Here is a 15,594-nt window from a genome sequence, read left to right as displayed (position 1 = left end):
AGGTGACCGGAGATGGAGACAGTGAAGGTGACCGGAGATGGAGATGGTGAAGGTAACCGGAGATGGAGACGTGAACTCATGGGCGAAGTTATGAAGCCCAAGCTGGAAGAGATGAGTGGGTGGGAAGGGTAAAGATGGAAGAAATGGTATCTGAATGGTTGAGTGAATCCTTAGATGCTAAATCGTTAAGAGGCTTTTGTCACCATTAAGAGGTCCTTTTTTTTGCCAAACAACTCTAGCCTCTTAGCGATTAAGAGGTGTCCTCTTAATGTCACCATTAAGAGGCAACCAAACAGCCCCTAACTATTGTAATTAAAGCCACGCCTAGCAAATCTCCACCTTGGCTTTAATTCTAGTATTGTAAATTTTTAATTCCAGCTATCAATGTTTAGGAGATCTGAACAATGCCTAAACTTGTTCAAAGAAACGGATTTCGTTTGTGCATCAGCTGGATTGTTCTCGGTCTTCACTTTAATTCTCCTTTCCGAACGTATAAAGTGATAACGAACATCTATATGTTTCGTTCTCTCATGATGCACCTGGTCTTTTGCAAGACAAATAGCACTAAGGCTGTCAACAAAAACTACAGTCTGATCTTGATGAAACCCAAGATCTCCAAGCAAACCTTTTAGCGAAATCTCTTCTTTTGCAGCCTCCGCAAGAGCCATATATTCAGCCTTTGTTGTGGACAAAGCAACAGACGGCTGTAACGTCGCTTTCCAGCTCACTAAGGCATCTCCAACAGTGAACACATATCCCGTTAATAACCTCCGTGTGTCAAGTTCACTGCGTAATCGGAATCTGAAAATCCAGCCACAATACAATCTCCTTCTCCATAAATGAGACCTAAAAATAAGTTTCACGGCAACCCGATGTTCTTTCCTCGGATAAGCCATGTAGCACGAAACAACACTAACAACATGAGCTATGTCAGGTCTAGCGCAGACCATGACATACATAAGACTTCCTACAACAATAGAATAAGGAACATTGCTCATATACTCCACCTCAGCCTCTGTTTAAGGTGCCAAAGCCGCCAAAGCCACCGATAATCTGAAATTTGCCGATGAAGGTGTGCTCACAGGCTTTGCAGAAGCCATACCAAATTGAGAAAGTATCTTCAAAATGTAACTTTTCTGGGACAAAGTTTACGTCTAGATCTATCTCGGATAATCTCCATACCGAGAATCTTTTGAGCAACCCCCAAATCTTTCATGTCAAACTCAGAATTAAGGAGTCCTTTTAACTTCTTAATTTCAGCCATATCACGAGCCGCTACTAACATATCGTCCACATAAAGTAGTAGATACACATGTGACCCATCAACACCTTTCTTATGATATATACAACAATCATAAGGGGTTCTAGTAAAACCATGACTCACCATAAAGGTGTCAAAACGTTTATACCATTGTCTGGGAGATTGCTTTAACCTATAAAGGCGATTTCTTGAGCTTACAAACATAGTTTTCTTTACCTTGAGCTACAAAACCCTCCGGTTGACTCATATAGATTTCCTCTTCAAGCTCACCATGTAAGAAAGCCGTTTTGACATCCAATTGTTCCAACTCCAAATTTGCTTGTGCTACTACTGCCAACAACACCCGAATGGATGTATGACGCACCACCGACGAGAAAACTTCATTGTAATCAACCCCTTGCTCTTGGCTATAAACTCTAGCCACCAAACGGGCCTTGTATCTCACACTTTCAGCTCTTGGCAGCCCCAATTTCTGCTTAAAGATCCACTTACAGGTCACAACTTTTCTGCCTTGAGGTGACTTCACTAATTCCCAAGGTTTATTCATGTGAAGGAATTCCATCTCTTCACTCATGGCTGTTATCCACACGCCAGCCTCCTTCATTGTGATTAAGTAGATGGCTCAAAGAACTCCATTTCTTCAGTAACTTGCAGAGCATAGGCCACCATGTCATCAAATCCATATCGAATTGGCCTACCAACTTGTCTTCGGGGCTTATCTAATGCTACATATCGAAATTCTGCAGGCTGGTGCTGATTTTCAGGTACAACAGGTTCTGGTTGAGTCGAGTTACTGCGCTGTCCAACAGTTTTCTCGTCTTCATCGGGACCATTTTACTCGTACTCCACCTATTCCGTTAAATGGTTTTAGTGTCGATTTTTGGTGTAGCCCTATCTTCACCTGGAAATACTCCATCTCAACCATTGTCCTAACACAATCGATCTTTGATATTCGTAATCGCCCTGACACACCTCCATGGTACCCCCCTCTTCTCCACACGCCTACAAATTACTCCCCATGATACGCTATATAGGCCTTCTCTAGGTCTATGATCATTGAACACCAATTGTTTGTGACACTCTTGATAATCCTCAATGAGGTGCCTGAGGAGGTGTATTGCCTCGGTCATTGATTGTAACACCCCCAAATCCATATACTGCATATAACACATATTTCATACATAAAATACTTGTTTTCCCACAAAGGTCTATAATACAAGAGTCTATAATGTAAAATGCATAATTCAAAAATTCCAAAAGTACATGCCCTTGTATCCTAGCATCTATGCTTCAAAACATGGCTTATCAAGATCTTCTCACAGCTAAGCACATAGGAAAGTAATTCATATAATGTTCTTTCCCTTATTATCATTACCTGCACACATATGTTTGAAAACACCAAAATGAGGGTTAGACATAAATGTCTAGTGAGGTTCCCTTTTATGTAATGCAGGGTGAAGATCACCAAAACATTTATTCAAATAATTCATTCCATATAGCAAAGACTGAAAGTCATATTCTGTTCGGTCCATCTAGCCTCTGGTTCCAAACCATACTTGAAATATTTTTCAATAAACAGGACCAGAGCCTCTCTGGTCATTCTACTCGAGTTCTGATTCTTTGACCAGAGCCTCTGGTTGTACTAACCAGAGCTTCTAGCTCATAGATAATTTCTTATAATGTTCTTTAGTTAAGTTTTCAATCCAATAAGATAGCCTTTTTCATAAAAGAATAGTTATACAGAGTTCTTACTTGACCAGAGCCTCTGGTTGTACTAACCAGAGCTTCTGGTTCAAAAGTTATGACCAACCAGAGCCTCTGGTTCAACGTGAGTCGACCAGAGCCCCTCTGGTCTGTCTTCAGTAGGAAATACGAAGTATAAAATCCTTTTTCTTAAAACTTCTTAAAATATGATTTTGACACAAACTCTTTTCAATAGATACAGAGCCTCTGGTCCAACTAGTTTATTAAGAGCATGCATACTTCTTAAAGCAAATAACCAGAACCCCCTGGTCCAAAAGTGAGGATCAACCAGAGCTCCTCTTGTTCCTCATAAAATGTACATTATGTTCCAAAACTAATGACCATAGGCCATATTTTCCCGTAACCATAACATCAATACTACTATTTCCAATAAGAACATCTCTGAATCCTCAAATCACCAAGAAGAGAGAACTCCAATCTGTTGTAATCTTAATAGATATAATAGCAAGAGTTATACCATGCACACACACACAACGACCATCCTTATTACATCCATAAATCCCCTGTTTATAGCAATAGCTATTCATCACATACAACGACCATCCTTATTTCCCCTGAAAATACTTATGAACTATTTCATCCAATGACAGGCTGCAGGCATTTCTGTCAGAGTGAACCTCGTTCATAGTTTTTAATCAAATCATAGTCTCAACACAGGTTTATTATTCAAACCTTTCAAACCATAAGAACAATCTGTTCTATATATGATTTCATGAATCATCCATTCCTTTTTAAATCCTCAAAACAAGATATCATATCCCAAAACTGCTAAAACACAGTTTTTGCTTTGATCTTTTCCAAAACAGATTCAAGCTTCCAAATCACAAAATATTTTCTTTAAAACTGTTTAAAACAATTTTACCAGATTCTTTTCAAATTTCAAACCATCAATACTCAAAAATTTACACAATTAAACAGTAGATTTAACTCAGTTTGTAGATAGGCAGTAATTCAAAAACTCATAGTTATAATCGACAGTTATTTAAAACTCACCTTCAAAATTGAATACAGATTCTGCAATTAATAAACACAGGTTCTTTCTTTTAGAACACCCTCAAGAATGCTTTCACCGCCTTTAAATCTCGGTTTTTTTTCCTCTTAGATACTTTTCTTTTTGTAAAATAGTAAACCGATAAGGTTTTTACCTTATCTTATTTCTTTTATACTTAGAATGAGTCGGTGATGGAATTTTACTAATATAAAAATCCATTGGGCGGTGAGGATAATATTTTTAAACCAACCTTTTCTTAGTCATGAAGTATGAGTTTAATCCATTACATCTTATCACATGTATGCATAATATCCCATTACCACGTGTACACATAATCCATGCAAGTATTATCATAATTATGCATGCTATCACATAATTCATATAATAAACACATAGGGTTACCTTGATCACCCCAACATGAAACCAAATTGGTTTTCTGTAATCGTCATTTTGCGTCTCACCCTGGCCTCCACCACTTACTTTGCATAATTTCATGGTGCAGCTAATTAACTTTATACCACGACAGTTATCAAAACTTTGCACGTCATCTTTCTTATCCTTATGCTTGGCCACTGCTCTAAAATATCGATAGCATTAATGTTTGTCTTCATTGAGGGGTATGCTTGATTTTAAGTGATGGTCATCTATGTGCCCAATTAAACTTTGCATTTATTTGGGAGAAGGATTAGTTCATATATGATATATCAACTCAATTTATTCTCATAGTGCGCTACGAAAAACTGTTGCCATGACTGATTAATATGGTAGGATCCAGGGTTTGGCCTAATTGTGGCTTTCCTCTATTGAAAATTTTCCGTCATTTACCAGACATTACCGAACTCTGAAACAAGATCGCTTACAGTCTTCATTTAATTTTTAAAGCATCGCCTGTGGTTGTCCTCCTGCTCTGTAAGCCCTTGAGCAGAATGCCTTGATCAAGAACCTTAAATGGCCAATAGCAGTTGTATCCTTTGAAATGATTGTGGGAAGATCTGGAAACATAACATCAGAGATAAATTATCTATTTCATCTTGGAGACGTCAATTAAATGATGTTCTTTTGCTGTGGGAAGAAACTAGCAATTTGTAAGCCACTTATCTATCATTACACATTACTATATAGATCCATAACAAACAAGGGAAATTTCACCTTGATCTTGACTGTACATGATGATCCTATCACTTGATGCAAACCCCCGTTCTGTTCTTTGGGCATCTGTGCTAGTTTTCATCTTTGCCCGAGTGTTCTACAAGTGATCTCTTATAATTGTGTATTAGTCTCTTTGCTGTACCCATACGACCACAACAACTATTTACTTTCCTATAGGAGGCAAACCTAAATGCAAAGGAGGAAGGTGAAACCAACTCCAAAGTGGTGAAATCCATAAGCAACTGAGTTGGCCCCAACACTGAATGAGTATGGTATTGATGGAAGAACCACTCAACCATACACGGGTGACAACTACACAATTTGGGGTGTCATTTTTCTTCATTCCTATCAGATTTTGGGGGCCACCAAAATTATGTTATGCATGATTACTAGGGAGATACCCAAACATATAGGGCAATAAATAAGCCTACATGCTTGAATAGATACACATGTAACCAATGGCAGGCCTAATGTGATAAATAACACAAAGAGACTATGTCTACTTGGTTTTACTCAAATTGGTTTTACTGATTCTCTTTAGGTGGACTATTACCTTTACTTAAATTGGTAAATAATTACTGCATCACGTATGGTGGGAATAAGTGGCAATTTGCATTTGTTTATTATTGTTTCCTGTTGATGCTTTTATGTATCTGGGTTCCCTTGCTAATTTAATTGGCTTTAACTCATTCTTTTGGTGCAATAAACCGTTTCATAGTGTAATTCCTCTCTCTATGTATACAAGTGTCTGTGTATACTATAATTGTTGCGTCATCTGTTGTTTATTTTGTGAATCACGTATGTTCTCTCTATGCCTCCCAGGGAGCCTTTTGGTGACTTGCACAATGATGGATCACTTGACGAAGAGAAAAGTCATTCCGTTGATTGCTCCAACTTTGTTGATCTAGATTGGCTTTCTTCCTCTCTCAATTCATGTGAGGAGCAGTTGCTGGGGAGGTAAGCTTTTATGAATTGTTTTGAATGCTGATCTACAATATTTTACATAAACAACATGGTTTGTCAACATTATGAAGAAAATAACCATCTTATCATCAACATGCTGTTGCACACCCAGGATCAAATGCTAAAATCTTCTACTAAAATGGAATGATTACACAGGGTTTCTCAGGTTTTGGAGAGATTGAGATCTCTCCAAATCAGAATAGAATTATCGATGCCCTCCAAAATCACAGCTCCTATTTGTACTTATTATCATGCTTTATCTACTTGTGCTATTGCACTAATTACTTGTACCTTTCTACTACAGCCCTCCAGTATTGACCCTCCCACTAACTACTATTATTGACTATTTGGTCAAGCATAAATACTTTGAAATGTTCATTAGTTTTTTGGATTTTCTTTTTTAATGAAAATTGCATTAGTTTTTCCTTCTTAGTTTACAAAACCACATACCCATCGGGGTTGGGTGAAACCACCATTTCTAATAGGCTAAACCACATGCGCTAGATAGACTAACTCCCGCTGCCAGAAATCCACATTTCTTGAAATCAACATATCCTTCGGCTTTTCAGCCCCCTTTCTCACCCCCAATCTTCGTAGTCTTAGGTGTTATATCCCCATAATGGGAGTTGAGTGACACTTCCAGTTCGTGATCAACACCTGACCCTTCATCCATTTCATCAGATTGGCCCTTTTCTGACTCTTGCACCACCAATACGGCAACACGTTTACCTCTTCCTTTTTACGCTTCTGTCCTGGTGCATATTTTTCATTGCACTGATAACACAACCCCAAAGTTCGACGTTGCTGCAATTCATGGTCCAAAAGACGCAGGTGTTCCTTTTCTCCTTTTGCTGTTGGATCTGTCCCATTTCACACCGATGGCCGGAAATTCCATGTGTTCCATCCCTCCGATTCAGCACCCTGTTTTTGTCTTGAATTTTCAATGCCAAGTTCATCGCATTACTGTGACTGGTTGGGACCAAGTCCTTACCTCTGCCCTCAAGGTCGGCTCCGAAACATTGAGAAATTGACCGTAGAATCGTCCTCCGGAATCCCCTCCAACAGCGCCGCCTTGGTAACGAGTCCCCGCCTATTTGAGAGGCTGGAATCTCCCACACAACTTCAAGAAAATGAAGAACGTGATCCTCTAACTGACTTTGACTTCTAGTTCTCTTTATAGCTTAGCTAACTGACTTCTACTGAATTAACGTCACAACTGACCCATGCGCCTAGACATGTTTGACTGAAATAACATGTTTTCCCTTTACTTCTTTGATACATAATTAGTCCAGGCTTATCTTCCTCTATGTTCACTAACATCTTTATCTTGTTCCATATCTGTTTAGAGAAAAAAAAGGACGGGCAAAAAATAGGGGTGTGAGAATTAAGTTGTGTAGAACAGAACGGGCAAGCCATGTCTGGTGAGAGTTGTTTCCAAGCTCAAATTTTGTCTTGGGTTGTTAGTCTTCCTCCGATAACAAGTCAGAGAGTAAATGCATGTTGAGGGATGCATCGACTCTTCCAAACCATCCTATACCATGGGACCTCAGTACCATCCGTTCTGACGTTTTAGCAAACTTCCCCAACTGAAAATGGGACCAAGTGGCCTTGATTATTCTTCCAATGATGCTGATCCACTTTAGTCGACGATCTTTGAGGCCACTTCTATGCATCATTTCCGATCACATCCACAACCTTGTATTCAATAGAGAAATCTGCCTGATAAATTTGCCTTTTTGTGATAACAGGGCAGATGGATACCAATTATCAAACTAAGCTGATGTAGATTTCCCATTCCCCAACTTATGTGTCACATAAGTTCTGATTGCTTGATTTTCTTCCCTCGTCTACATTTGTCCCAAAGGGAGTACACTTTTTATTATGAGAATACAGACTTCGTAGTTTTCAATTTCACTATTATCTGGATATTTTAGTTTTCAGCTTTGTAAAAAAACTCACGATTTTCAGATTGACATTTATTTTATTTGGCGCAGAACTGATGTGGACTCCTTATTTATAGAAAACTCATGTGGCTAAATCGGTTTTCATTTTAGTGTTGGCTTTTATCTTGGTGATATTTTGCAAATATGCTTCTAATGGAATGAATGTATGAAGCTATCAGAGTGGTTCATGGTGTGCCATCCCTTTTTTCTCTAAGGAATCAACTAGGGCAGTGCTGGCTGGATAACATGTTTAAAATACTTTGAAATGTTTGTAGCAGGCAGTCTAGACCTCTAGCTGACACTGATGTCCTTACCACATAGTTAACAGTAATGTTTTTTTTTGCAAGTAGTTGACCACATTTTCTTTTCTCTTGTAGATCGCTTTTCGCACGCTCGTCAATGGCTGGACTGTCACCTGAGAATGCTGCCAACGAAATTGCAGCAGAGACGACTCCATCCACCAGCGAATCCAGCATCAAGGTTAGTTTGAAGCATGTACAAAATGATAATTCAATTTGGACTATGAAGTAAATGGTTTTTCTCTTCTTTTGGAATCGAATATGACAGTAGCTGTAGATGTTTTGGTTATAAATGAACATTATGTGGGGATAAATTGAACATTAATTAAGCAATATTGTGTCCACAGTACGGGGAATTCTAATGTGTTGTATTTTAGGGGAGCAAGCATACTGCAATGGAGTCATTGTGCGATGATTATGATCTTCCTGAGGAATTTTCAGATAGTTTTCTGCGCTGGATTAACAATGGAGAGACTCTTTGCCACTAAGGCGGGTTTTGGATTTTCCTCGGCATTAATGCTTATTGGGCCTAAAGTATCTTGAACAGTTTTTTCTGCACGTGTGATGAGCAGAGACCGGACAAGCCCTCTGGTTAGCCTTATATCAGTTTGGGAACCTACATGCTTCTTTATGCAGTAGTTTAAATGTTTGATGGTAAAAATGTGTGCTTATTTTTGGCTATGTTTAATTATCCAAGGCTGTGATTGGTTTTGTAAATGTATATATGCACTATCAGCTATAGGAACCCCACTGTTTATTTAGGCAGGTGATTCTTTACAACCATATATGTTTAACAATACTTTTGTCTTATGCTGCAATAAGTTTGATTGAGCCATTGTATACTCATATTTTGTGCAGTTGTAATCATCTGTTTCTGACTGCTTCTCTGTCTTTGCTTTGAATCCTTAATCTTTTGCATCATTGACAACTTTTTATTTTGGATGCATATGTAAAATCTGTATGTACTTGTCATCGGGTACTTCTTTTTTTAAAACTATTTTAGCTTTGGTTTATCGGTTTATGGTTTAGGGTTTGTAGTTTGGGGGAAAAACCCAAAACCCTGACCTCAAAACCCAACCCCCAAACTCCAAAACCAACCGCTCACCCTCAGCCCCTAGAATCCTGCCCCCGCCACAGACCCCAGCGCCTAGAATCTTGCCCCCGCCCCTAGTCCTGCCATCACCCTCAGACTCCAACCCTTAGCCATCGCCCCCACCCACCCCTACCCCTGGCCCTCGCCCCTAGATGAATCATGAAAACTTTGTTGGCAATCCAATACGGTCAGTCCGCGAGAGAGAAACGACGAAGGTTTATAGGTATAGAACATGATTTGTTTCGGTTTCGATGAAGCGTGCAACACACATTCTTTCAATTTGGCAAATACGTTGCTCCAACAATTTTCAGCATGAGATCGATTTTATTGTCAAGTTATTTCTGGTGGAGATCATCTTATTTACATTATAGATGCATCAAGAAAATTTTCATGGCAAGACAACACGATCGGTCCACACGAGAAAAACCACGTATTTCGCCGCCATTGAGTTTCGACAAAAAATTGATGTTTTTGCTTAAACATGCATAACATTTGCTGCAGGATCCGATTTGAGGCCCATACCAGTCAAATCAAAGCTAACAATGAGGAACACACTACCGCAAAAAGGTTTATGGTTATACAACAAAATTTGTGTGGGTTTTGATGAAGTGCACGACGCACCTTCTTTCGATTTGGCAAAGCATGACTTCGACAATTTTTAGCACGGAAAAGGTTTTTTTGTCAAGTTCTTTCTAGTGGAAAACATCCCATTTATATTGTAGATACATCACGAAAATTTTAATGACAAGAAAGTATGATCGATCTCCACGAGAAAAACCCTTGTACCGCCGCTTTGAGTTTCGGCCAAAAATTGATATTTTTGCTGTATAACCCGGTTTAAGGTCCATAACTAGTCAAATCGAAGATAGGAACAAGGAGCACACTACTATAGGAAGGTTTATGGTTATACAACATGATTTATGTGGCTCCAGTAATTTTGAGCATGAGAACGGTTTTTTTGTCAAGTTCTTTTTTGTGGAAACATCTTATTTACATTGTAGATTCATCACGAGAATTTTCATGGCAATCTAGCACGGTCGGTCCGCACGTAAAAACCCGTTGTACCGCCACCTTTAAGTTTTTCCCAACAATTGATGTTTTTCTTAAACATGCATAATTTTTGTTGCAGGACCCGGTTTAAGGCCCATAACCGAAGCTAGGAACGAGGAGCACACTACCTCATGAAGGTTTATGGTTATACAACATGATTTGTGTGGTTCTGATGAACGACACACGTTCTTAGGCATGGGGATGGGGCGGGGACCTCAATCCCCATCCCCGTTCCCGATTACTTATCTCTATCCCCATCCCCGTTCCCGATTACTTATCTCTATCCCCATCCCTGTCCCCACTTTCTCCGGGGAATATAATCACATCCCCATCCCCAAAGGGGAAACGAGGTTTTTTCCCCGTTTATATAAGTTATTTTGAATTAAATATATGAGAAACCATACATGTTTAAACCTCAAACAATTTCAATAAACCTAAAACCAAAATGAATTTAATTTAATACAAAAAAACCACAACATCATATAAAAACTAATAATCTAAAAAAAAAAAAAAATATTCAATTTAATCCAAAAAACTTAAAGTCACATGTACCAAAAGATAATAAGTAATATAAAACCATATTGAGTAATATATAAAACTTATCGTGTAATTGTATTTTGACTTGACAACCAAAATATTATATATTAACATCCAAAAAGTAACAATTTTAGATTATAAACCTAATTAAGAAATAGAAAATTATAAATTACCGCTTTAATTGAGATAAATAATATACATATATACACCAAAGGGCCTTTAGCCTAGCGGTATCGTAGCCCTTGGCTTCCTATGAGGTCAAGGGTTCAAACCTCACCAAATGTGAGGAGGGTGTGTGAGTTTATTTGTTGCATTTGTCGTATATAAATATTATATACTTAAAAAAAAATAAAAAAAAATATAAATGTGTGCATGTGCATATTTTATTAATACATATATATATATATATATATATATAAAACGGGTAGGGGGAAGTACCATACCCGTCCCCGTCCCCATCCCCGGTTTGAGACAAATGGGGATTCCCGTCCCCGTCGTCATCCCCGATTTAACGGGGAATCCCCGTCCCCGACCGGCGGGTGGACCGGGTTCCCCGACGGGTCGGGGGCCATTCCCATGCCTACACGTTCTTTCTATTTGGCAAATACGTGGTTCCACCGATAATTTTCAGCTGGGGAACGGTTTTTTTTTTGTCAAATTCTTTATGGTGGAAAACATCTAATTTACATTGTATTTGTATCACGAAAATTTTCATGGCAAGATTGCTTAGTAATATTAATGTTTAAGCCAGACCTCCATTTCTGAATAAAGATGGGAACATTTTTTATAGTCTAAGGGCCATTATCAATAAGTTTTTGAATGACATTCTCATCATTGAATTTAAACAGGTAAACAACATGACCATTCAAAAGCACATCTTCTAAACCATATTGAGACCAAATTTTAGAAGCAAAGTATCTAACAATAGGGAAGGGGAGACCTTTACCCACAAAGTAACCACATATAGTTTTGGCATAAGTAACACAACTTTTTTTGCATAACCGATATAGGAATGTCAACAGGAGTATTCGTGTCATCAATGATATTAAGAATAAATTAAAAATTAGCATTGAGATGCTTTTGGGGGCCATTAAGCACATTAGCAAACGAGTTGGGAAGAATAAAATTATTTTTTCTGTTCCAAACCGAATTTGGTTTATCAATAAAACTAAGATCCTTTTTTTTTTTTTCAAAAGGGGGATTTGTAAAATCTATACTAGAAGCAATAATAAGATCAACTACTTTAGAAATAACATGCAAGGAAGGGGGGTCCGCATTAGTGGGATATGGAGGAATTATTATAGCAGAAACAGTAGCATCAAGAGGAAGGGCTTGCACATAATTAGAAACAGTGGGGAGGGGAGATGGAAAAGAAGGCGTAACTGGGCCTGGCCCGAGAATGGACTGTGGGATTACAATATCATCTTTGGGCTGATGTAAAGTTAGCATAGTATTGGAAAATAGATCTTTTTGGTCAAAGCCTGCTCCACCATCTCCTTTAGCCCCACCATGCATGATAGAAGTGTCTCAATGATTAGGTCGAATGTTTTCCTCCACATCCATCTTGTTGCATGGGCTTTGAAAAGAGCTACCACTAGGATCTTTTTGAGACTTGTCACAATTAATATTATTTTTTGATTCGGCACAAATCCAAACTATTCTCAACCACTTCTTTAGGCTTAGGACAAACAAAATTTTCTTGGCCACTAGACATGCTCATAAACAGTAGCATTAGAATTTTCAACATTATGAGGATTAGCTGGGGGGTTGAGAGGCATATTTAAATTATTCATAACAGAATTCTCCAACATACCAACATTAGAGGGGGACAACATTTAAGCTTTATAAGAGTCATAATAATTTTTAAAAGGCAAAACTCCATGCACATGAGTAGGTGCCCAAGAAGGGGGAGGAGAGTTAAACATATTAGAGATTTTAGTAGAGTTAGTAGAATCACTAACTTGGATGTGATCATTTTGCAAGTTACCATCTTTGATGACACAACCCAAAGAAGAAGATCCAATGACATTATCACCATGTATGGGCTTAACAGTAGATGGGCTAACCTGAAGGGTAGTTGCAAACATCATTGTTAACTTGGCCCCGAGAGGAAACACTTTTTAAATCATCACAAGACATGGACTTAGACAAAGTAGATCCTTGAGCTCATTTAGTCTATCCAACATCATCTGGGCTTAAAAGATAAGGCCCAAGATGGACCTTGTTAATATCCGCTTGCAAAGAATCTTGAGCAGCTGCTTCTTGAAAGAATGGGCCAGGAATGGGCTCTGGGAAAATGGCTTACTTAGTTAGCCCCATATGGACTGAGCATCTTACTGGGTTGTCTTACACTTTAGAGGAACTAAGCCTTCACTAGAACATTCCACAACATAAGAGATTTAGAGGCCCATGCACATCATCACTTCGAGAACATTCTCCACTTTTCTGGGCCTGGGAACCACCTTGCAAGAATGCAAGTGCTTGACTGGCCCAAGGCTCTGCATATCCTCCATTCTGGTATCCGACCCCGATTCCTTCCTTATTGAATAAACGCTCCTTTCCTCCAATATCACACGTAAAGAAGGAAAGATAATCATCTCTATTTTCAGTACAAGGGGGGTTACCAAAAATATAGACTTCCCGATTTGACTCCAACAACCGGTGAGAATCCGACCACCCCTCTCCTGCCTGAACATCCAAGGGGTTTATAGGAGTAGTAACACGATTAGAAGGAGAAAGCTAATTTTTTCAAGGCAATGGGACATTATAGAAAGTAGTAGAGTAAGACAAGGAAGACTCTTCATCTATTCTACGGTCTGCAGTCCTTCTTTCAGAGATCATGTCAGTTTCCAAAGCATCTGTTTCTTTGAACTCACCAATAATATGATAGCCTCCATGAAAATGCAAAAGAATAGAAGGTAGGGATATAGAGCCATCATACTTTCTTGAACCAGATCTCACTTTATTATCATTTTTTCCTGCACAAAACTCATTAGCAACTAAATGTAAGGGAGGGAGATTTATACTAACCTTTATCATTTTCTTATCATTTAAGAACGTCTAGGCTTGGATTGATTAAACCCATTCTTGAGAAGCAGAAGTTGCTTATGTTTATCCACCATCTCCTTCTTTCTAATAATCTGGTTTGAACAAAACGAATTTCCATTTCTCATAAACAAATGACGGGGATTTGGACATCGTTGGCTAGGAAAACGATTCTTCCTTGTTTTCCTATGCAACGATTTATTCATATGAAGAGATCGATATTCCATGGAAGTAAGAAAACCGATGAAAACGCAAAAAACTCACGAAAATCCTAAAGAGAAAATTCCTAGAGAGAGAGCGCCTTGGGGTCTGGGTTTAGAGATTTTTTTTTGATAGAGATGGAGGAGACCCCTCCAGATCAAGAAAAAAAATGCTAAAAGAAGACAATAACGCGCTCGGGTGGGAGGTAAAACCTCAACCACCGGAAAAACCAAGGCACCCCAAGGGGAAAGAGAGGAAGGGAAGAAGGGGGGAAGAGAAAGAAAAAAAGAGAGAGAGAAAAAAAGAAGAGGGAGAGATAGAGAAAAAGAAGAGGGAGAGAGAGAAATAAACCAACCACAAGGGAAGGGTCCAGCCAAGCCAAGACCAGGAAACAACGGGGGAAACCACAAGAGCAAGAAAAGGGGCCTAAAAAAGGCACACCCTAGACCGCACCAAGAAAAACAAGAGAGCAAAAGAGCTCATGAGACCAGAAAAAAGCACAAGAAGACATACAGCTAAAGGAGGTTCCAGGCAAGCCGAGCCCGGACAACATTAGAAGAGGGCTTGAGGGTCAGGCTTAGGAGCCTGGACCGAACATCATCGGTAATCGTCTTCACCACCATAATATACGATCTTTTTATATTCTTGAAGATGCAATTATTTCTTTCCTACCACAGGTGGTAGATAGTCCCAGCTAGCACTAAACTACAAATAATAGATCAGACGGTCTTTCCTTTGGTGGCTTGCTGGAACATACCAATAATATCATCCCAGTTATCCAGGACACCAGTGAGGTTAAGCTTGGGCTTTAAGCCATTCCAAACCTGATTAGGAAATGGACACTCAAAGAAAAGATGCGAATGCAAATCAAGCCCGTTTTGACAGAAAGCACAAGACAGGTTGGAGTGGCCCTCCCAGAAACGAAGCTTATCATGCGTCTTGAAACGCTGCTTGAGGGCAACCCACAGAATAAAAGCATGTCTGGGAATATTTTGGGAAAACCATACCATATGATGCCAGGAAACATCAGGCTCATTGGGACGGAGGGAGAGCCAAACCTCATGAACGGAGAACGAAGTGAGACGACCATCCCTGGTCCTCCAGAGGAGTTTGTCAGGGATAGTAGGGAAGATGACAGGAAGAAGGGAATTGCAGATTAAAGGGTTGGGACTGTCCCTCAGGAGAGGGCAAGTCCAAATACCCTGGAAGATGATATCCTTCACAGGAGCAGCAAGAGGGGACCAATAAGGTGCCAGTTATCATACCAGGCATATGTGGAAGCGCCATTACCAGTCTGG

At 39.2% G+C, this 15,594-nt stretch overlaps 1 protein-coding gene across 2 annotated transcripts in view; it reads left to right on the top strand.

Moving 5' to 3' along the window:
• LOC112506232 (phosphoinositide phosphatase SAC2-like) overlaps positions 1-9,253 on the top strand; it is a 34,821-nt gene extending 25,568 nt beyond the window's left edge. For both annotated transcript variants that reach the window (XM_025110251.1, XM_025110250.1), the window contains 3 exons: positions 5,988-6,122; positions 8,449-8,551; positions 8,748-9,253. In XM_025110251.1, coding sequence (XP_024966019.1) covers positions 5,988-6,122; positions 8,449-8,551; positions 8,748-8,858 — 349 coding nt within the window. In that variant the 3' untranslated portion in view covers positions 8,859-9,253. The remainder of the gene's footprint in view (positions 1-5,987; positions 6,123-8,448; positions 8,552-8,747) is intronic.
• Positions 9,254-15,594: the final 6,341 nt, after the last annotated feature.

Source organism: Cynara cardunculus (genome assembly GCF_001531365.2).
Source record: "Cynara cardunculus var. scolymus isolate 2C chromosome LG 2, CcrdV1, whole genome shotgun sequence".
NCBI lineage: Eukaryota > Viridiplantae > Streptophyta > Magnoliopsida > Asterales > Asteraceae > Cynara > Cynara cardunculus.
The sequence above is the reverse complement of the archived record's forward strand: the minus strand, read 5'-3'. Positions and strand labels throughout refer to the sequence as shown.